The sequence below is a fragment of the Pseudorasbora parva genome, chromosome 12 (genome assembly GCF_024679245.1).
Source record: "Pseudorasbora parva isolate DD20220531a chromosome 12, ASM2467924v1, whole genome shotgun sequence".
Lineage (NCBI taxonomy): Eukaryota > Metazoa > Chordata > Actinopteri > Cypriniformes > Gobionidae > Pseudorasbora > Pseudorasbora parva.
Window position 1 is genome coordinate 24,175,848 of NC_090183.1, and position 22,422 is coordinate 24,198,269.

At 38.3% G+C, this 22,422-nt stretch overlaps 1 protein-coding gene across 1 annotated transcript; it reads right to left on the minus strand.

Moving 5' to 3' along the window:
* Positions 1-1,206: 1,206 nt before the first annotated feature.
* On the minus strand, positions 1,207-22,391 carry ephx4 (epoxide hydrolase 4). The gene is made up of 7 exons (XM_067459548.1): positions 21,754-22,391; positions 19,706-19,791; positions 17,704-17,861; positions 14,932-15,060; positions 12,697-12,800; positions 7,944-8,092; positions 1,207-2,139 (listed from the first exon to the last, which is right to left on the minus strand). The coding sequence occupies exons 1-7, from the start codon at positions 21,994-21,996 to the stop codon at positions 1,896-1,898; spliced, it is 1,113 nt and encodes a 370-aa protein (XP_067315649.1). The 5' UTR covers positions 21,997-22,391; the 3' UTR covers positions 1,207-1,895.
* Between the last annotated feature and the right edge of the window lie 31 nt (positions 22,392-22,422).

A 22,422-nucleotide genomic window follows, 5' to 3' on the forward strand; every position in this document is an offset into this window, starting at 1 on the left:
TAGTAGTGCTTATTGCATTACCCTACTAACGTGAACTGAAAATAAGGTTGTTCTATTTGATGGGATTTGCTGGCTAAACCAATTACAGAATAAGTATAAGAGATTTTTTCTTATAGATCTTTAATGTGTATTATCTTAATATTACCTTAAAATATGGAGCCTCTTGTTAAATATGTACATATTGCATCAAAAGTAGTATCCCATGGAAAAGGTCACACCTTTTATTTTTGGTTAAATGCTATCAACAACTATTGTTGTTTAACAAAATGTGTTTTTATTAAATGTAATAATATTATTATTGGATCATTACTGAAAGATTATTTTTGAAATGTTACTTTATTGAAAATATTTACTGCTATATGAGCAAAGTATATTGCAGCAGCCATATGACCCTATAACCCAAGACTGGTTTCCCACTGAAGCTAAGTAGGGTTGAGCCTGGTCGGTACCTGCATGGGAGACCTCCTGGGAAAACTAGGTTGCTGCTGATAGAGGTGTACGTGAGTGAGGCCAGCAGGGGCGATCACCCTGTGATCTGTGTGGGTCCTAACACTCCAGTATAGTGATGGGGACACTGTACTGTAACAAGCACCGTTCTTCGGATGAGACCTTAAACCGAGGTCCTAGCTCTGTGTGGTCATTAAAAATTCCAAAAAGAGTAGGGGTGTAACCCCGGCATCCTGGCCAAATTTGCCCATTGGCCATCATGGCCTCCTAATCATCCCCATATATACGATTGGCTTCATCACTCCGTCTCTTCTCCACAATCAGCTGGTGTGTGTGGTGGCACAATACGGCTGCCGTCGCATCATTCAGGTGGATGCTGCACATTGGTGGTGGTTGAGGAGATTCCCCCCTATGTAAAGCACTTTGAGTGCCTAGAAAAGGGCTATGTAAATTGAACTAATTATCATTATTATTAAGTGTAGATTTAACAACAAAGCCTTTGAAAAATGATAATTGACCTAGGCGTGTAATTGACCAAGGCGGTACAAAGTATGATATATATATATATACACACATTTTTTAATCTGGATTATTTTGAATGCTTTCTGAAAATTTGGTATTTGCTGTTGCAAATTATTCTGTCAAGTCTTTTTGACTTAACACAATATTTTTTTAACCGCAACTACCTTTTTTCCCTGCAAGACCAAACATTTGCAAATTCTTCTTATCAATAACCAAAGGTAACAGTGTTCAAGTGAATGAGTTCCCACTATTAGGCCTATTTATTTACTTATAAAATCATAATGGCGCAGAGCTGGTTGTATTTTTTTTTTTTTGATGCAGTTTAGCAAGAGATACAAAAAAAGTGTACAATATTTAAACATCACTTTGTTTTATCATACAGGAGGATCAAAATAATGAAATTCTCAAACTTTTAAGCCAAATATTGTCAAAAATACAAAAAAAGAAGAAGAAGAACAATATTTCCCACTAAGACAACACCTGATAGAGATGCGGAGGGGTTTAGGACTCCCTTAAGACTGTGTTAGAGAGTAGCAAACTGACAATACAAATGGCTGACAACCCCACAGCTCATTCTCAAAAAGACATGGCACATCTTACGCTGCAAAATGGTATGTTGAAAGGCACCACACATTACAACTTACAGATATTTTGCAACACACTTTTAAACACTTGTCACCAAAAAACCTTAAGGCGAATGTCATGTGCAAACTTGAGAAAAAGAGATTAAACGTACTACTCTCTATGCATCCCCTCCAATTGAAATGTGCTTTTGTTCTTTTCTGCTTCACTGAAGTTTGATTTGTTTCTATATCTTAAATGTATCAAATTTAAAACGATGATTGCATTAATCATTACATTGGTTTGTGTTCACAGGCATTTCCCTGGTCCCCTCTTCAGACAAGCTCAGAGGGCAAAGGACCCCATTATAAGTTCCTGTAGTTTTTCCGGCCTTCTCCCTCCTTAATGAAAGTCCATATGAGTGTATTGACGATGTCGGGCTGGTCTTGTTGCAGCCAGTGACTGGCTCCAGAGATGATGTTGAGACGGAAATGGTTTCTGATGTACAGACGGCAGGCCTCGGCCATGTCCTGCTCAAGGAAGGCATCTCTCTCTCCCCACAGCAGCAATACAGGAGACTTCACCTCACTCTGACTCAGTGGGAGGACACTGCCGAATACAAATAATACAAATATTAGGGCTCTCAATTGATTCAAAATGTTATTGTTTTTGCCTTTAATTACTACAATGTGCATTAATACATTGTTATATAACTACATGATTTGTATATATGTACTTTTCTGAAATCCATAACTTGGACATAGTCTCCCCTGATAACAAATCACTTTAAATTGTAATGTAGACAAATGCATTTTCTGTAAAGCTTTGAAACGACATGTATTTTGTAAAGCACTATACAAATAAATGTGGAATTGAATTGAATAGTCTGGCATAGCCAGACTTGATGGCAGAAGGCCTGGACTCTCTTGCAGCTTTCATTGATCAAGGACCGCCAAAGAGGACGTTTGAGTGACATGTAACGCAACCAATCACAGTTCGCTTTGATCCGCGTCATGTTTAGGGGCGTGAAAAGTCAATGTCCCTGCAATAACAGGCCGATGCGGATCTATAAATTATTTTAAAGGGTTAATTCACCCAAAAATGAAATTTATGTCATTAATGACTCCCCCTAATGTCGTTCCACACCCGTAAGACCTCCGTTCATCTTCGGAACACAGTTTAAGATATTTTATATTTAGTCTGAGAGCGGTTGCAAGTATATGCACACTATACTGTCCATGTCCATAAAGGGAATAAAAACATCAAAGTAGTCCACTGATGTCACATATGGACTACTTTGATTATGTTTTTATTACCTTTCTGGACATGGACAGTATAGTGTGCATACACTTGCATACGCTGTCAGACTAAATATAAAATATCTTTTTTAAATATAAATATAAAAAATTTCATTTTTGGGTGAACTAACCCTTTAATGAGTGAGTCATTGAGTCATTAATTTAAATGATTAATTCAAACGACTGATTCATTTAAGAATGTGGCAGTTGTTTACGAACAGGTCATTGATTCTTTAATTCAACCGATTCATTCAAACACTGAATCATTCAGTAACACACTGTTGCTGTGAGAGGCGTTATGGTTCTGCTGTTTGGAACTTTGCTGCTTGGAATCTTTGTTTGGAACTATTTTCGCTCCTGAAATAGAACAAAAACACTCAATATTGCATCTAAAATGTAAGTGACTAAATGTTAATTAAAGGGGGGGGTGAAATGCTGTTTCATGCATACTGAGCTTTTTACACTGTTAAAGACTTGGATTCCCATCCTAAACATAGACAAAGTTTCAAAAACTAAGTTGGACGTTTGAATGAGTATTTCTGTGTCAAAAATACTCCTTCCGGTTTCTCACAAGTTTCGGAGAGTTATTTTCGAGTATGGCTTGGCTTGACGTCGATAGAGCGGAAGGTCCTTGTATGGGCCATACGGGCTCTTCTCCTGGTAGGGTGTGCGCGCGTGACTAGAGGCGAGGAGGAAATGCACGGCCATAAACACTTCTTCAGCTGCAGATCCACTCGTCTGTGAACACTTATGTCGTTATAGTCTGCGCCGCGCTCCACTTTATTCCTATGGGTGACATTAAGCGACTTCAACGCTTCAGTACAGCATTCCAGGAAGGCAGCGCTGCATTTGAACCAATTTGAACGCAGAAATGCAAGAAGCGGCACAACATCACGTTTCAGTCGCGTCGCAAAAGTGGATCTCCGCAGTCACTGCTGTCACAGGACTTCACCAAATCAACAGTTACCAGAGAAGTGTGTTTTTGATGGAGCGGTGAAGATAAAGGTTCACGATCCTGCTTTGGAAGCAGGCGGTGAGTAAAACTGCTTCAAATGTCTATGCTGTTGGCTATCGTCACGTGAGTAAACATCAGTAAACGACACAATTGTGTATAACGTTAATTAATTTATCAATGGAGCATCAGTCTATGGTGTGTGTTTAAATACATTTGTTTAGCTCACCACTATAGGTGTCAGTTTGTTTATTGTAAAACCACCCAAACCTAGCATTCTCACAAAGCGTGCTTCGTCATTCAAATGCGCTAACGGTTCCTCCATTGTTGTTCTATGTATAACGTTACACTAGTCTGACGTGCAAAACCATTTTGCTTGCTACGGCTAATGTTTAGTCGCATACAATAGTCCATAAACCGAATCATGTCCTCATAAACTGCGAGTAAACCCACACAAATGTTGACAGGCCACTAAATACAGTACATACCACAGTGACGGACGTCTTGATGTTATTGCTTCCCCTGTTCAATTTATTTCAGCCTCCGGATCTGATTCTGGATCATATATGTATTAGTTGAATCTGATTGATAGCCATGGGTTTCTCCACGCTTGAGGACGTCACCGCTTTGCGCGATTGTCATTCTTTAGCTCCGCCGACCCGATACGCCTCCAGCCGCTCGGTTTTTTCCGGAAAGACTCGGTACAGCCTATATTTCTTTGATAAATATAATAAAACTAAAGACTTTTCGGAGATATGAAGGATGCAATACTACTCTATATAGGTACTCAAGATTTACATGAGATTGACTGAAACTGATTGTTTATGGAACTGTCATATGAAATTAGAGTAATTTTCAATTGTGATGGTATTCAGGAAAACATTTGGTTGTGTGTTGTTTAACTGTATCATATATAAAAAATATAAAAACTTCACATTTTGAATGTTTACCGCAATTTCTCTGAGCTCATTTGTTTAGATTTTTCCTCGAGATGCGCGAGCGTCAATAACGTGCTGTTACCATCAGACGTCAGTTCATTACATTATATATCATCCACTATCAATCGCCACTTACACAAAATAAATGCAGAAACATTCTTGCATTTTGGTGATTCGTTAGTTATTTTTTTTGCTATCGGCGTTTTAATCAGGCTGTCGGGCAAGTAAAATTCTCTTTCACTTGTCCTTTCAAGAAATTCACTCGTCCCGGACAAGTGGAGAAGCGTTAATTTTGAGCCCTGAATGTTATCTAATGTTAACATTTTTAAGCATTTTTTGATGGCAGGAGGATGATGACACACACACACTAGAGATCAGACAAGATGAGAAAATGACTGGGAACAAGACAACTTGGATGACTTAAAGAGGACTTGGATGACTAGATGATGACTGTGATGACTTGGAAGACTGAGATGACTTGGATGACAACTGAGATTGCAACAGCCATTCACACGTTTACCAGAGAGTCAAGTTCCGGCAGAAGAGTGACCTCTGACCCTAGGTCGGACATAGCTCCTTTTTTTAAATATTGGAATTCCAACATTTTTTTAGACTTCTAATTCATAACTGGTGTTTAGTTTTGCTCTATCCTCTACCTTTCTGGGTTTGTCAATTCTCACCTAAGCTTGTGCTACACCTAAATCCTACGTCAGGGATATTATTTTATAAAACTTTAATTGCGCTAGAAGAAAAGAAGAAAAGAAGAAAGTCATATACACCTAGGATGGGGTGAACTATTTCTTTAAATACCAGAATAATCATAGGGAAAGCAGCCTGTGACTAATACCAATATATGTACACATGAAATATTACATAACTAAATAAGTACTATAAGTGCCATTTTAAAAAGTCTATAGGTGGGGTTTCAAACGTTTTGATGGTATGGATCCCCATACATGATTCCCTTGCAAGAGACCCCCTTCCTAAAATATGAAGACAGCTTGTAATGCACAGTTGAGATGTTGTTGCCCAGAAAGAAATCAAACGTGGTGTCGGAGGAAAAGATACATACGAGGGCTGGCATATTTTCCCCGGGTTTAAAAGAATGGCATCACACTCATCCACAAACATGGGGATTGAGTGAGGAAAAAGTATACAAATAAACATTCAACTGAGGTCACAGATAGGAAAAGGAAAATAAAAGGAAGAAGAGTAGAAAGTCGGTAGAGCGGTTATCTCTTTCTCCTCACTTTCAGACACCCTCTAGTCTATGCACATTCTAACTCAAATTACCGTAAATACACTTAGTGACCGTTACAAGCTATATATAGAATATTTATTTGTAATAGAAGACCTATTTGTACTACTATGTGAGGAATAGTGTGAAAATATGCTAAATTAAATAATTTGCTTTTATATTATGACTGCACTGAAGCCAAAGCAAAAATCTTAATTTTCCAGTAAATCTTCAACACAGCTAAATATTTGCAAATTGTTTTTCATAATCAATATCATTCCACATTGACAGTCTTAAAAATGTGTTTAATTTTTTTCTCTATAATGTTTCCACTGACTTGATAGAACCCTCTTGCAGCTTTCTGACAGCCCTAAAAACCCACTGGACATACTAGTTAGTTTAAGAGGTGAAGACGTGTTTAAAGGGTTAGTTCACCCAAAAATGAAATTTCTTTCATTAATGACTCACCCCAATGTCTTTCCACACCCGTTCATCCTCGGAACACAGTTTAAGATATTTTAGATTTAGTCCGAGGGCTTTCTGTCCTTTGAATGCAAGTGTATGTCCACTTGCTGTCCACCTCCAGAAGGTAATGAAAACATCAAAGTAGTCCATATGTGACATCAGTTGGTTAGTTAGACTCTTTTGAAGCGTCAACAAGACATTTTGGTCCAAAAATAACAAAAAAAATACGACTTTATTCAGCATTGTCTTCTCTTCCGTGTTCCTCAAATAAAGAATCAAACGGTCATGAATCATTATTCGGAATGCGTGTCAAACTGGCAAACTGCTGAAATCACGTGACATTGGCGATATGAATCACGAATCAATCTGCTGATTCACGACCGTTTGATTCTTTATTTGAGGTTTGAAAACAAACGCGGAAGAGAAGACAATGCTGAATAAAGTCGTATTTTTTTGTTATGTTTGGACCAAAATGTATTGTTGACACTTCAAAAGAGTCTAACTAACCAACTGATGTCTCATATGGACTACTTTGATGATGTTTTCATTACCTTCTGGACGTGGACAGCAAGTGGGCATACACTTACATTCAAAGGACAGAAAGGCCTCTGACTAAATCTAAAATATCTTAAACTGTGTTCTGAGGATGAACGGAGGTCTTACGGGTGTGGAACGACATTGGGCTGAGTCATTAATGAAAGAAATTTCATTTTTGGGTGAACTAACCCTTTAAAGGTTTGGACACCTCAAGCTCCTCTCCTCAGTTCTCTGATATGGACTTGTGTGTTTCTAGCTTCCGTAGAAACTGTTATGTCAGCGCCCTCCTACACACACCCACCTGCCCACCTACGCACACACAAGCACATTCAGCGCAGCTCTGGCCTGAGACATAATCAAAGTGTGCTTCAGGAGCAGATGGAGGGCTCAGTCATGCATGCACGTCTCACATGTTCCCAACACATGCACTCCGCAAGCAAATTAATGCAGTGTACTTTTACAATTGTTTGGGTGTATTAAAATGAACTAAAAACCCATTTTGATTGTTTAGTACTCTCAGAGATACACCCAGCAGTTGATCTGCTGCTGATATGAGCTCAGTGTGAATGAATATCATTACTACATAGGCAGTGAGTTAATGGCTGTTCAGGCACAGTTCAGAGAGCGTGAAATCAATCTCTCTTATGAATGCACTTAGGAAATTAGTTTCCATTCTGTCCACCCAAACCGTGATACAGATTTTTTTGATGTCTATACATTTTGAAATAATTATATCATTTTTTATTCATAAGCAAGAAAACAATTCTGTTATAAGAATCACTGCTGCAGTAGCTAAAGTAAAAAATAAAATAAAAATAGCACCCTCTCAAAAGTTGCTTAATAAAAACAAATATGCATTTCAGGCACTATGAGGGCAATATTTTCTGACAACCAAGTAGTGACTATTCTGCATTTTTGTATAAGACATCAGCAAATGAATGCTGAATTCTGAATTTGTTATAAGATTTTCAAAAAAGAAACAGTACCTGAAGACATTTCTGAAGTAGTTGAGGGCCCCTGTGAGGGCCCCTGGCTGTGAAAGGGCATACAGGTATGCTTCAAGGTCTTCTGTGGTGAGCCAGCGGCCTTTACAACTGATGCCTGTGCTGCGGCTGGTGAATAGATTCTTCAGCGCCTGTAAATCCACATTAGCAAACAATAAGGAAGAAGTCACATAATTCGGTCCCGCTTTATATTAGGTGTCTTTAACCGCTATGTACTTACAGGGGTTGGATAATGAAACTGATAGATCTAATTTTTGACCACAACAACTTATTAGTTCATTATTATTCATTTTGCAGCCAGTGCGGCATGAATTCATCCTGGGAATCATAGATACAAGCACGGTGGCCAGAGGGATTTTGAGCCATTCCTCCGCCGTGGCCAGGTCAAGTGATGCTGATGGAGGAAAAAGTTTCCTTACTTGCTCATCTAAAAGTCACACCAAAGTGACTCAATCATATTAAGATTTGTGACTGTGAACTTGGCTTTCATGCTCTGTCACCAGTCTTGCTGCGTGTATTGGTGCATTATCATTTTGATACAAGGCACCAAATGCAGGGTACAATGTTTGAACCACTAGGTGCAGGTGGTCCTCCAGAATGGTTCAGTAGTCATTGGCAGTGATACACCAATCTAGCAAAAGAAGTTGGCCTAGGGAATGCAAAAAACATTCCTTACCCACACTGTGCTTTGCTCTGTGTATGCAACAGTCTGGGTGGTAAGCTTCTTTGGGGCTTCTACACAACTCTCTTGGATGTGGGAAAGACAGTGATGGTGGACTCATTAGAGAACAGTACATATTCATCTGGGCTAGTACCTAGACATTTTTTTCGGACAGCTTCCTGTTGCAACGACAGTTACTCCTGTTGGATGTGGTTTGTACTTAGTGATGGTATGTCGACATTAATATCATAGCTCTCGATATACCACAACTTGCTGTCCTTGAGATGCAAAAAGTTGCACGATGGTTACGTACGTCTTGTCTGACCTTAAATGTTGATAAAACGGTCTCAATGTTTTTTTCAAATAAACGTAAATTACAAGTAACTCAAGAAATTCAAGTAAATGGACAAACAATTAAAAATTTAAATGAAACAAAATATTTAGGTTTAATACTTGATTCGAACCTTAGTTTTAAAAGTCACATAAAAAATCTTAGTAATAAATTGAAATTTAATTTGATGAACTATAAACATATTAGAAATTCATTAACTACGGATGCTTCAAATATATATCTCAACACTATGATTGTTCCACACCTTCTGTATTGCATGTTGGTCTCAAGCGTGTAAAACATCGTTAAAATCCCTTGAATCATTGTATAAAAGGGCCATAAAAATCCATGATAAAAAGCCTCGCCAGTACCATCACTGTAAAGTACAAAGTAAATATAATATTTTGAGTTTTGAAAATCTTATTAAATATAATCAAATTTCTGCTTTATTTAAAATTATCCATAACATCGCTGCTCCCCCTTTGAGAAAATTTGTCACATTAAATTCGGAGAGAATTTCTAGAGCCACACGGTCGACAGTCAGAGGAGAGTGCAGTGTTCCAAAATGTAGAACCACATATGGTCAACAATCATTCTTTTATAAAGCAGCGAACCTTTGGAATATTCTTCCAAATGAAATTATCTCATGTACAAACTATAGTACATTTAGACGCCTGACCAAACAGTGGTTATTATTAAAGCAAACCTGTACGCACTGAATTGACTGTGATATGAACGATGTATTGAGTGAGTGAGTGAGTGAGTGAGTGAGTGAGTCCTGATGTGGAGTGTGTTTTTATGATGTGAGTGAAGTAATGGTTTTATGTATTATTTTGTATATGTTTTATGAACTCTTGTACGTAGGGCTTATAACATCTACCTGTCCAGGGACTGCGGGTGGAAATTAGCATTTTTTGCTATAACCTGGCACATGACATCTCGTCTTTTTAGACTAATGTTTTTTCTGTGCATTGTCCCTGATCAAATAAATAAATTCAAATTCAAAGTCCTTGTCACAGATGAGCCAGCGAGATGTGCACCATCAATTTATCCTCTTTTGAACTCTGATATATCTCCCATTATGTTGTGTGGATTGCAATATTTTATGTACAGCTGTGCTGTTGATCTGCTATAATTCAACCTTCACACTCTGCTTCTACAGATGGAATATGAAATCAGAGAAGATTGGCCCCAAATATGAAAGGTGTTTAATTCTCCAACCCCCGTAAAAAATAAAATAAAAATAAAAACATTAATAGTACAATGTACTTATTGTGTTCATGTTGTGTTGAAAAATATTTTTGCTGCCATTGAAGTGGGATACAGTTAAGGTTACAGGTTTTTTAGTATGGTTAATTTTTAGAGTGGATGAAAAAGTAACTATAGATGTCATCAAAGACACTACAGATTACATATAGGTATCTTTTAAAAAGTAAAAGTACAACTCAAAACATGTGCACAATAAGTGCTTTATATGAAATGATTAATTGAAATGTTAGTACATAATAGTTAAAGATGCTTATTATAAAGTGGGACCCATAATTCAATCTGGTCCCACATCTGAAAAGTAACTGAAAAGAAAAAGCAATTCTATAGATGCTATGCTAAATAAATATTTGTAATTTTACAAAGGTAGCAGAGCAATTAAATATTTTGCTCTTATTGGTTTAAATGATACTTGACAACTACACAGTGGATTATTTAAATATGCTGTGCTTAAAGGGATTTCACCGCTGGAAAGATGAATGTGTATTTAAATTGGGTCATTTATGTAGTAGAAATGGGATTTCTTTTAGAAGTTGGTGCCTTTTAGACTGAGAAAAGCCAGAAAATGTATTTTTTGCTCATGTGGATAAAAGACAGCAACTCCCAGAATGCACTTGCTTCACTGCCCTACTCCCCCAAGCCACACCTACCGCTTACATTACTTGCCCACTGCAGCACCACCACCACTGTCGTTTTCAAAATCATTTAGTTCAATTAGAGAACTGACACTACAATTAAAAACTGAACGGTTCTGCTCAATACAGTGTGAGCCGAATGAGAGACAGACCAGCAGCAGGAGCCAGATTTCATTCATCACCAGAGCGAGGAGATGAATGGCAAGATGATCGCGGAAGATTTGGTTTCAATGTAAAATGTACAAGCACCTATTTAAAGGAAGTGTATGTAAGACCGCAACATCAGTTGAGGGCTGCAACAACAACTTTTAAACAATATCTTGGCCAGACTACTGTTGTCAGTGATTTAAGTATTTGAAATTAACATGATTTCTTAATGTCTAGTGACATATCAGGGTAATTTTATGATATATATTGATATATATTTCTTACAGTTCCTTTACGTGAGTTTGTCATTGTACCGTTTTGTTGTTGTGTTTTTCATTAAGAATAATAAGCTAATGAACCCACAATTCAAGCAACCCGCCCCCGAATTGGCGCTAATTCTAAACCAAAACTAAAATGAGCACGGCCGCACAGGCATTCATTCATGGCTGCAGTGTAATTAATTGATTGCCGTACAGTGCGCACACATTTCATTCACGGTGCATGCCCAGTCTGGCACATTTTCAGTTCATGCCTATGGAGGCTTAACTTTCATTGTTCACTTTTCTTCGCACCGCTCCGTTATGAATGAACAGAAGTCTAACCGTGGAGATCCACTTTTGCGACACGACTGAAGCATGCGGAAATAGCTCCTACTATTGACTGTAGTCTCTAGCCTCGGGCCAAAAAAGCCTCAGATGACGCTAAATGACGAATTTTACGTCATCTGAGTTTTTTTTCCACACACAAAATACAGAAATCTCTCGTCTCAGTGGGACATGAGGGAGGGAAGCACGGCCATTCGAATATACTACCGGGTTCCTAGTTATACAAAGCTTAATGCTATCGGTGAAGTATTCCTTTAAATACTGCACATGCTTATTATAGGTTTCTATTTAGGAGGTATGATATGCATGAAATAATAACACTAAAAGTAGCTGAAGTAAAACTGAGCTGTGTGTTGAAGACAGATGGATAAACTTGGCCAAATGATTCACTCTGTATTAGTAATTCTGACACACAAAAAATAAATCACATGCTGGACCAAAAAGCTGTTAAGTTATAAAGAATCATCCAGAATGATGGGTAATTAAAACAATAGAGATAACATCAACCCACACTCTAGTAATCTAGCATTTCTCAGTTTATAGGCCACATATGTAGTTATTTATTTGTAATTCTGAAATCAGTCCAGGAATTCAGAATATATTGTTTGCTGCAGTCATCACATTAATTTATTACAGTAAAGTCAAGTAACGAATGTATATAGCATGATTTTGAGTCACTAAGATTTTTAAGTAGCCCACCAAGATTGTTAGGCTTTATTTTTTTTTAAAAAGGTGAAATATTGTTACAATTTAATGTTTTCTCACAAAATCTGTTGCTGATGATGCCAAAACTGCCTTTAATGTCACATGATCTTTTTAGAAATCATTCTAATATGCTGATTTGCTGTTTAAGAAACTATTTTCATTATTGTCACAGTCGAAAATTGGTGTGCTGCTTAACATTTTAGTGGAAAATTTAGTGGAAAATATATATTTTTTCCAGAATTATTTGGTTAAAGTTCAAAAGAACAGCATTTATTTGACATTTTTGGAGCAATATATTAACTGTCACTTTAGATAAGTTTAATGCATATATTTACTGAGGCTATTAAAAAAACCTTACTGACCCCAAACTGTTAGTCAAGCTCACCTTGAAATCATTGATGGAGAGCATTAGCTCTGGGAAATGTGGCAACTGGAAGAAAAAGTAGTAACTTGACTTGAGCATCTGACTTGGGTGACGAAGGGCATAATCTGGACAAAGAAGAGAGAAAATGAAAAAGAATTACCATTTTCGGTTCCCATTGAAAATGGAAGTCAATGGAAACCAAAACTGTTTGGTTACCAACATTCTTCAAAATATCTTCTTTTGGGTCTCACAGAAGAAAAAACAACAGTCACAGCACAGGGGTAGGGACCTGCACTCCCGCTGGACTACCGCGGGACCCAACACAACAGAGTGCGGCGCGGGAAAACATTTGATATTTGGGTTTGAGCATTAAGACACTTGTATGTGTGGGTTGTGGGAGAGCAAAATTATTTGTGAGACTTCTGGAAAATATCTAAATTAATATTTTAAAGCAAATATCTAAAAACAAATCAGTTGTTATTAATTTATTGCAAATGCAAGAACAACAACAAAAAACTATTTACAGGCACAAACACTGTGTTATGTTTTTGCACCATTGAGCAATGTACCCAATCTGAGACATATCTGTTGATTTCTTGAACGCAATGGCCAATCAGAAGTGTTACAATCCATTAGTGACAGCTTTATGAGTGATTATAAAGGCAGCTCTCCTTGCGTGCTTTCTGAAATGTCAAATAATGCATGCAGTAAACTCAACTGTTTAACTCTAAGGGACTTGGAAAATGAGCCTATTTTCAAAAAAAGTGGAGTGTTCCTTTAATGTTGATGGTCGCATTATTTTACATATGCATATGATTATGCTATCGTTTGTTTCTGCATCTTCTTTTTCATGTGTTTTGATCAAGAGATTCAGTAATTTTTCAAAAGATGTGTCAGAGCACCCCCACAGTGAAAATGCAGAAAGCTGTAAAGTTTCATCAAAAAGGGGAAAGTAAATAATTTATTTACAAATAATTTTTCGGACAGATTATGTTGTAGATGTGTAGCATGTGGCTAGGCGACACGTAACTTGAAAGTACAAACCCATATTTTTTGTAAGCACATGACTTGTAAATAAACTGGCACTAATATGGTTTTGAATTTTGATTTTGAATAATTTATGTTTTTATTAACTAATTTCGGGAGAAGCACGCACAGACAATTAAATCTAATTAAACACAGGTGGAGCAGGCTCAGATAATTAAACCTAAATTGAACACAAGAGGAGCAAATTAAACTAATCAGTTAATCAATGATAGGAGGTGTATATAGACAGCTGAATTACCTTCCTGTCATTGACAGTTTCTCAGCATCCCACCACCACCCCCTATAAATATCAAAACAATCATGAACTTGCAATCTAGTTCTAGACTATCTCATCACAGGGAGGGGATACTCTGGGTTCGGGCAAAATTTCCGAGCCCAGAGCCCTCCCCGGACAGCATGCCATATACGCATAATCTTTACTCTATTTAATTGATGTAAGTGTGAACTCGTGAAACGGGTAAAGGGATTTTTTGGTTACAATATCTTCCTGGCAGTCATTTTAAACTAATTTAAAATCTTGCATTGTGCACTGCATCAAGGACACATTTTTACTTTGGAGAACTGCTCTCAGAAAAGCACATAGCATTGATTTCTCATCCATCATAAAATATGATTCACTTTTGGTCGTAGATAAACCTAACTCTAAAATATTAAGAGTTTTATGTTATCTACATATTAAAAATATGTGAAATTTGTAATTAAAAGATTAGTTAGGAGCCAATTTTATTTAATTGTCATGTAGCAGGTCGTTTTTATTATCAGTCTTTAATTATCATTTTTCCACAGTGTTGTCTCTAGGCAACATACCTTTTGATTTTATGTAATTTATGTAATTGAATCAAATGTGTTTCATAACACATGCATTGCATGGTTAAGACACCCCATTTAGAGGAGATACATTTCAAAAGAACAAGAAATGCAAAAGATGTATTCGATATGTCACTGAGGTATGTCAGGTACTCAGTGTTATTATAAGAAGGTTCCGAGTCTTTGCCAAAAGCCTGCCTGTAATTACCTCCTTCTCCAGGCTGGAGTGCACAAGACAGATGGAGGGCAAAGCCCCATGATTCCCTGGACCTAACCACAATATTTCATTGTGAATGATGCAGCTCATACTAATGAGCCCTAAAAACAAAACAAAAAGCCTCTGGAACTGGCATGTTTGGACAGGAAGTCTGTTTGTCGATGTCAGATGTATAGGGATCTTACCAGTGAACACACAGGGGTGAGGACTGTTCAGCACTATGAGTTTTGTCACCATTTCAGGGTAGTGAATTGCACAGAGCCATGCGATGATGCCACCCCAGTCATGCCCCACGAGAAAACATCTGTTGTATCCTGAGGAGAGGATCAGAAGGAGGAAGCTGACATGTTTGTGTTTGCTGTGTATGTATGCCTCGTAATTAATAGGTAAAGTGAAAGACAAGACAGGAAATGGTAGCGATAACAGGATTGAGGAATAACTCAAACCAAACTCAAACTCATATTTTCCAAATAAGCACCATAGCCATTTTTTTGTTAAATAAAATTAATATTTTTGATTTAAAGGTGCAGTGCGTAAATTTGAGTGGCATCTAGTGCTGAGGTTGTGAATTACAATCACCCACCACTTACCCCTCCCTTTCAAAGAGCCTGCGGGGGCCAACACAGGACAAAAATATCGTCGTCGAGGAGAGCAGAGAGTTCCTAGGACTCTATATAGAAGTTTGTCTGTTTAGGACTACTGTAGAAACAAAACGGCGCAAAATGGCGATTTCCCTGTAAGGGGACCCGTGGTGTATGGAGATAGAAATGGCTAATTTTAAGGTAATAAAAAACATAACAGTACATTTTGTAAGGTTTTATACTCCACTGAAAACTTAGTTATGTATATTATATTGCATTTCTGTCAATAGATCCTCATAAATAGTATACACTGCCCCTTTAAGTAAAAACACTTCTGATTTTAGAGTACATAATTGGCTTTCTGTGGCATATTTTATATGATTTAATTTTCTACAGAGCATTGCACATGACATTGGTAAAAAATACAAATGTAACTATGAATTAAGAATCCGTCCATGACTTATTAATAGGAATCGGAAAATTTCTCATATTTTCCAAATGAGCACCATAGCATAATGTCTAACCACTAACCCACAGTTCCAACCTAAAATGCTGTCCTCTAATTTGAAAGACATACATGACGGGGACAAAAACATTAGAAATTCTTTCCTGCATGTTATTAATTCATGGACACTTTTAATTGATTTGTTCCCTTGTTTTGGTTAAAATGTTTTAACTAGATTAAAATGAGGGAATTAATACAATGTGGCTACAACTGACCCTAAAAAGAGGGAAAACATTATTTCGTGGACAAATTCTTAAATCATAGCCACAATATTTTGTGCAATATAAAGATGCTCTATTGGGTTGAGATCTGATGACTGTCGGGGCCATTTTAGTACAGTGAACTCCTTGTCATGTTCACAAAACCAATTTGAAATGATTCAAACTTTGTGACATGGTGCATTATCCTGCTTGAAGTAGCCATCAGAGGATGGGTACATGGTGGTCATAAAGGGATAGACAGGGTCAGAAACAATGCTCAGGAAGGCCATGGCATTTAAACGATGCCCAATTGGCACTAAGGGACCTAAAGTGAGCCAAAAAACATCTCCCACACCATTACACCACCACCAGCAGCCTGCACAGTTGTAACAAGGCATGATGAATCCATGTTCTCATTCTGTTAACACCAAATTGTGACTCTACCATCTGAATGTCTCAACAGAAATCGAGATTTATCAGACCAGGCAACATTTTTCCAGTCTTCAACTGTCCAGTTTTGGTGAGCTTGTGCAAATTGTAGCCTTTTTTTCCTATTTGTAGTGGAGATGAGTGGTACCCGGTGGGTCATCTGCTGTTGTAGCCCATCCGCATCAAGGCTGTGTGTGTTGTGGCTTCACAAATGCTTTGCTGCATACCTCGGTTGTAAGGAGTGGTTATTTCAGTCAAAGTTGCTCTTCTATCAGCTTGAATCAGTCGACCCATTCTCCTCTGACCTCTAGCATCAACAAGGCATTTTCACTCACAGGACTGCCGCATACTGGATGTTTTTCCCTTTTGACACCATTCTTTGTAAACCCTAGAAATGGTTGTGCGTGAAAATCCCAGTAACTGAGCAGATTGTGAAAAACTCAGACCGGCCCATCTGGCACCAACAACCATGCCATGCTCAAAATTGCTTAAATCATCTTTCTTTCCCATTCTGACATTCAGTTTGGAGTTCTGGAGATTGTCTTGACCAGGACCACACCCCTAAATGCATTGAAGCAACTACCATGTAATCTGTTGATTAGATAATTGCATTAATGAGAAATTGAACAGGTGTTCCTAATAATCCTTTAGGTGAGTGTAACTACTTTTTACACTGTAGTTCATGTGTAAGTCCTCTTTCGCAATAATATCACGTTGCAGTTAATTTAGTGTCATATTAAGGTCTGACTAAGTATGAATGACACCATTGCTGTAAGCCAGCGTGGAAGTTTCCATCATCTGCAATAGAGTGATTCCAGTGTCAAGGAGCTAAGACCCTGGAGCAAGACATCATCATGAATCCTAATAACGTGTCATTGAGGGCCTGTCATAATACACCAGCCGCTTACACACATGCCACAGTGTGCAGATGAATTTAACTTTGACATGATATATAGTGTTCACCCACAGTTGTCCTTGTCCTTGAGTCACACAGTACTGTAACGAAGCTCAACTAGTAATTCTGTATTTGAAATCAGTTAATTAGACTTCATGTTAAGCATCCTAAGCTGACAATACGTATCTAAAAAGCCAAGGACATCAGGGGGTCACCTTCACATTACAGATTGTTGGGAAGAGCGCTACATTAGCATTCACCACTACAACAGCCTTATCAAAACCTCTAGACATGCTGGAATGTGAAATGGAAATTGGGCTGAGATAAAGGAGGCAGTCTGTTCTTACCCAGATACTCCACAATGTCCTTGATGTCGGTGACAAGGTAGTCCAGTCGGTAGCTCTCAGTGGAGGAGGGCAGGTCAGACTCCCCATAGCCTCGCATATCCACGGCAACAACGCGGAACTCGCTCTTAAATTCCCTCAGCTGGTGACGCCAAGAGAACCTGGAAAAAAACATGGGGTAAATCTTTGAGAAATGTTTTGTGTGATTTCTAGAAATATACAGGTTTGCTGTAAGATGTCTGAACTCTCTCTCTCTCTCTCTCTCTCTCTCTCTCTCTCTCTCTCTCTCTCTCTCTCTCATCCATAAGATAGTATAAGAGCAGATATTTTCAAAGGAGTCACAATGCTGAAGCCATGGAAAAGTACAAATAAATAAATAACTAAATAAAATGAATGAATGCAGCCTTGGTGAAAGATGATAAATGCAGCCTTGGTGAGCATAAGAGGCTTCTTTCAAACATTTTGTTTTGTTTTCTCAGGTTTAATCAGGTTTTTAACAAATTTTACCGAACCCAAACTTTTAAGTGGTAGTGCACATATAACAGGTCTCTAATAGTGGGAAAAAAATTACAATGTAAACATAATAAGAAGAAGTAAATATTCAAGTATATAAAGTATATAACTGCCTTTTTATTTTAGAGGCTCTTGCAAGTATCCCCATCAAAACTTGAAATGGCTCAGCGATTTACTGCAGAGCAAGTGCTGAGTGTCACTGTCACTTGATATGGGAACTGGCGAAGAAGCTGTCAGCGATCAAAATACATATTTTAAAAATATATCTTTTTTTTGAAGATGTCGAAATTGATATTTTCAGTATATGTTTGAGATCGCAAATATGAGCCAGACGCTGAATGTACTGGAAAATGAGCTCTGATGAGTACAGTGAGAATGTCATAAAACATATGCTCAAACTGAACCCTTCCAAGCTCCAAAAGGGAACAAAATATGCTTGATTTCATTCTACTGTAAATGTTACTCTAATATCAGGAGAGTTTTATATGATGGGGAAATGTAGAGATCCATCTGTGTTAGATATAGATCCGGGTCGCTTAAGACCCAAATATGCAATAATGTTTGAAGAAACATTCATGCATTTAAGGGTTAAAATGAAACACACTTGGGCCAAAAATCTGAAGGAGCAGTGGCAAATTGCGCCACTGGCTAGTACTTTTACTGAAATGGATTGTCCAAAATCACCCTGAAACTAGTTTGACATTCGCAAAATTTAACTGAATTGTATTAGTACTCTCCCACACTGGCACTACCTAATTGGTGACTGTCTAAAAGAGGGAGAAGAAAGAGTGAGAGAGAGAAAGTTGAGCAAAAGCACAAGGAAGTCTGACTATGATTCTGATGAGTCAGATGCAGAAAAGGCTCCCATGACCCAAACCCAATATGTTAGAATATAGATGAGCTTTAAATTGGCACACACACACGCATACCCTATAACAACCTCAACGCTTCCCTATTGCTCAGCAGTGAGGGAAATCTCTGATTTGCACTTTTTGAATGCAGCAAACTAAAGTGAAGCGAAAGTCGGAAAAAAAGGGCGTCCTCCAGGTCTCTTCTGGATTCTGGAACAGTAGATTGGCCAGTGAAGCAGAAAGGAGCCATGCCACATTAATTAGGCACAGTCCTGTCCTGATCGCAGTTCTGCTGTCTGGCAGCTCACTGAAATGACAGCTTCACTGGTCCCAAGATAGTCTGAATGTCAGGACACTCCAGATCACAGAACAATAATACAATATATCATCCGTTTAACATTTAACAACAACAATACAGCACACCTCGGACTCTCCAGAGGATATTAATAGCATTAGGTTCACATTTTTAGGCATTGTGTCTTAAAAAGAGAGAAGTATGTGCTGAAAGGGAAGGGTTGTGTCTCTGACTCCATGTGTATAATGTGGACTGATTCCACAACAACATATTTCTGATCTGCGTCTGGCAGCATCCCAGTAGAGAAGTGTTTCCCTCGTGTGTGCGAGTGCGTTTTCAGTCTTACCAAAACTCGGGGAATCCATGCAGAAACAGCATAAGTGGCTTCCCTCGTTCCCCGGCAGCAACATAGTGAAATCTGAGTCCAGACTCCTAGAACCATACAGAGACCAGAGGCAGTTATTCTTCACCATACACACAGGATATCATAAAAGCTACCCGGTTTCTTTAATCACACAGGCCTGTCCATCCTGATGTAAAATCCATTCTCGCATCACTCTCTGCTTTATAGAGCCGAGCCATAAAATGTATCAGGAGAGAGGGAGTCATGTCCGCAGGCTTCAGCTAATACTAAAGCAATATCTTCCATGGACATTTATGAAAAAATTCATACCCTGTTAAAGGACAGCCTGCATTTAATTCCATGTGATAGTATCCTCGGGTTGTGGGGCTATTTAAAGAGAATGTGGCTTGCCATGCAAGATTTTACTTTTGAATACAAACAAGTTGTGGGTTCTAGTTTACATACAGAAAACAACCCACCTCACAAAATGATGTTTTATTAACAATGTTTGGGAGGAGCACGTTCAGATAATTGACATAAGTGGAGAGCATTCAGCTAATCAACAGTAAGAGGTATATGTACGCAGCAATCTTACCTCTGTTCATTGACATTTCATCAGCATTTCTCCACACTTTTAGTTCTAAAAACTTACATACACGGGGGGCACTCTGGGTTCGGGCCAAATTCCGAGCTCAAAGCCCTCCCCCAGTACAGCATGGTGGTAAATAATCTGCCAGTGGGGTAATCAAAAGAATCTTAAAACAAGATTATTTTGCTTATTTTAAGCAAAAACTCTCTTAATTTTTAGTTATTTGTTCCCAAAACAAGACAATTACTTTTGCTTGTCTAGTAAATACTTCTTGTTTTAAGAAATTTTAGATGTTTGAACTAAGACAAAAATACTAAGTAAGAAAAGCATTTTTTTGCAGTGTACACATTTACATTAACTCTCCATAAATTATATGTGTGAACTAGTGAAATACCTAATGAATATAATAATGTATAATAATGTATAAAGCTCTTACATTTTATTCTGCAGGAAAATAATGTATAACAATTTTTTTTCCCAGAACATTTTAATATCGCTTATTTATGGTCAATTCTTATTTTACTTAGACAGAAATCAGATTTTTACACCAAATCTCCCACTCCCAGAGAACAATTTACAATATTTTTCCTCAGAAATGTTTCAATGCCCCAGGTTACACAACACATACTCAGGAACAAAATTTAAAGAGGTTGCTTTCAAGTCTAAGACTTCCTCAAAGCTATCTTGAGACTGTCTAAGCAGGATATATTTTCAGCACCACTTGGGTGGAAAGTCCAGGCAATGACTTTCATTTTGCGGGAAACTGATCACACTGCTGTCCACCCAGATGGCGCTGAACTGATGTTCACTGACGGTCACTGCTTTTCCCTTCATAGTGACAACAAACACAAATTAGATCTCTTTAAAGAGACAGCTCCCTTATGAAAAATCAAACAAACAGTAACATTCTGTCATCATGGCATTCCAAACCTTCGTGACTTTCTTCTGAAGAACACAAAAGAACATTCAGTTGTTGTTGTTGATTGGTCACTATTGACTTCCATTGTGGAGATAATTCATACAGGTTTTGAGGGACATGGGTGATTAAATTCTCTAAGAATTTTCATTTTTGGGTGATCTTCCCATTATGTCTCAAGTGTTTGTCAATGAGAGTAAAATTAGTACAAATTCTGAGATCTTGTTAATTATTAAGAACAATGTCTCAAAATGCGTTTGGCAAGATACCAAACCTAAGAACATTATCTCAGTAGCCTACACAACTCTTACTGTCCGACAACAATCGACTCATTTGTTTCTCCTAAATAATTTATGGAGACTGTATGTGAGACAAAGGTAATTTTTTGAGAAATAATTATAATTGAGAACACATGAGCTATGCAAGAGCAACAAGGTAAGCACCGACGAGCAAAGTTATGTTTTTGTATATATTCCCCCCCCCCCCACCCCCCCCCATACTGTCATATGCATCCATCTTACACCGATACCTAACGAAACCTCTTACCTTGATTCTAACATAGCAGTGGGTTCCCAAGGACGTGTCATTCAGGCACGCGGGGGGTGTCTCACGAACCGTCCACTGAAAGGTTGTTGACGGTCGTAGGATGATATTCCAGCCAAGTTTGAGCAGCGCTACGCCCGTGCATAGCGCGCAATATCCGTAGATAAGAGACCAGTATCCCATAACTCTGATCTTCAGCGTCAGCGCGACTGTCAACAACAGCAAGTTATGAAGCAGTCTCGCCATCTTTACATTACTGCAGGAATACGCTTGTTGATCACGGCTTCTTATTGATTTGTTTACTCAACTGCCCGTGTTTCAAAAACGACGTGCATCGTAACAGCCCTGTCGCACCATCACCGGGGAGGATCCCTGGGTAGACGCTACAGAGCCGCGCTTACGTATGACAGGAGAGATGCTCAGTCCCAAAGGTGTTTGCACCTTGGACTAAACCATTACACCCCATCTACACTGACAAAACTAAAACGTTCTCATAATAGTCAACGCAGCTGCCTGGGCCCACCTCGCGCTACAAACGCTGTCAGTGTCCACGCGCAGAGTTCTGGACGCTCCCGGTAACGAGCTGAGGCTTCGTCAGTCATGGGAGAGATCTCGTTTTAGTCGCGCGCGCAGTGTAGCCTAAACGAGGTTTCGCGACAGCTCTTCCAATAT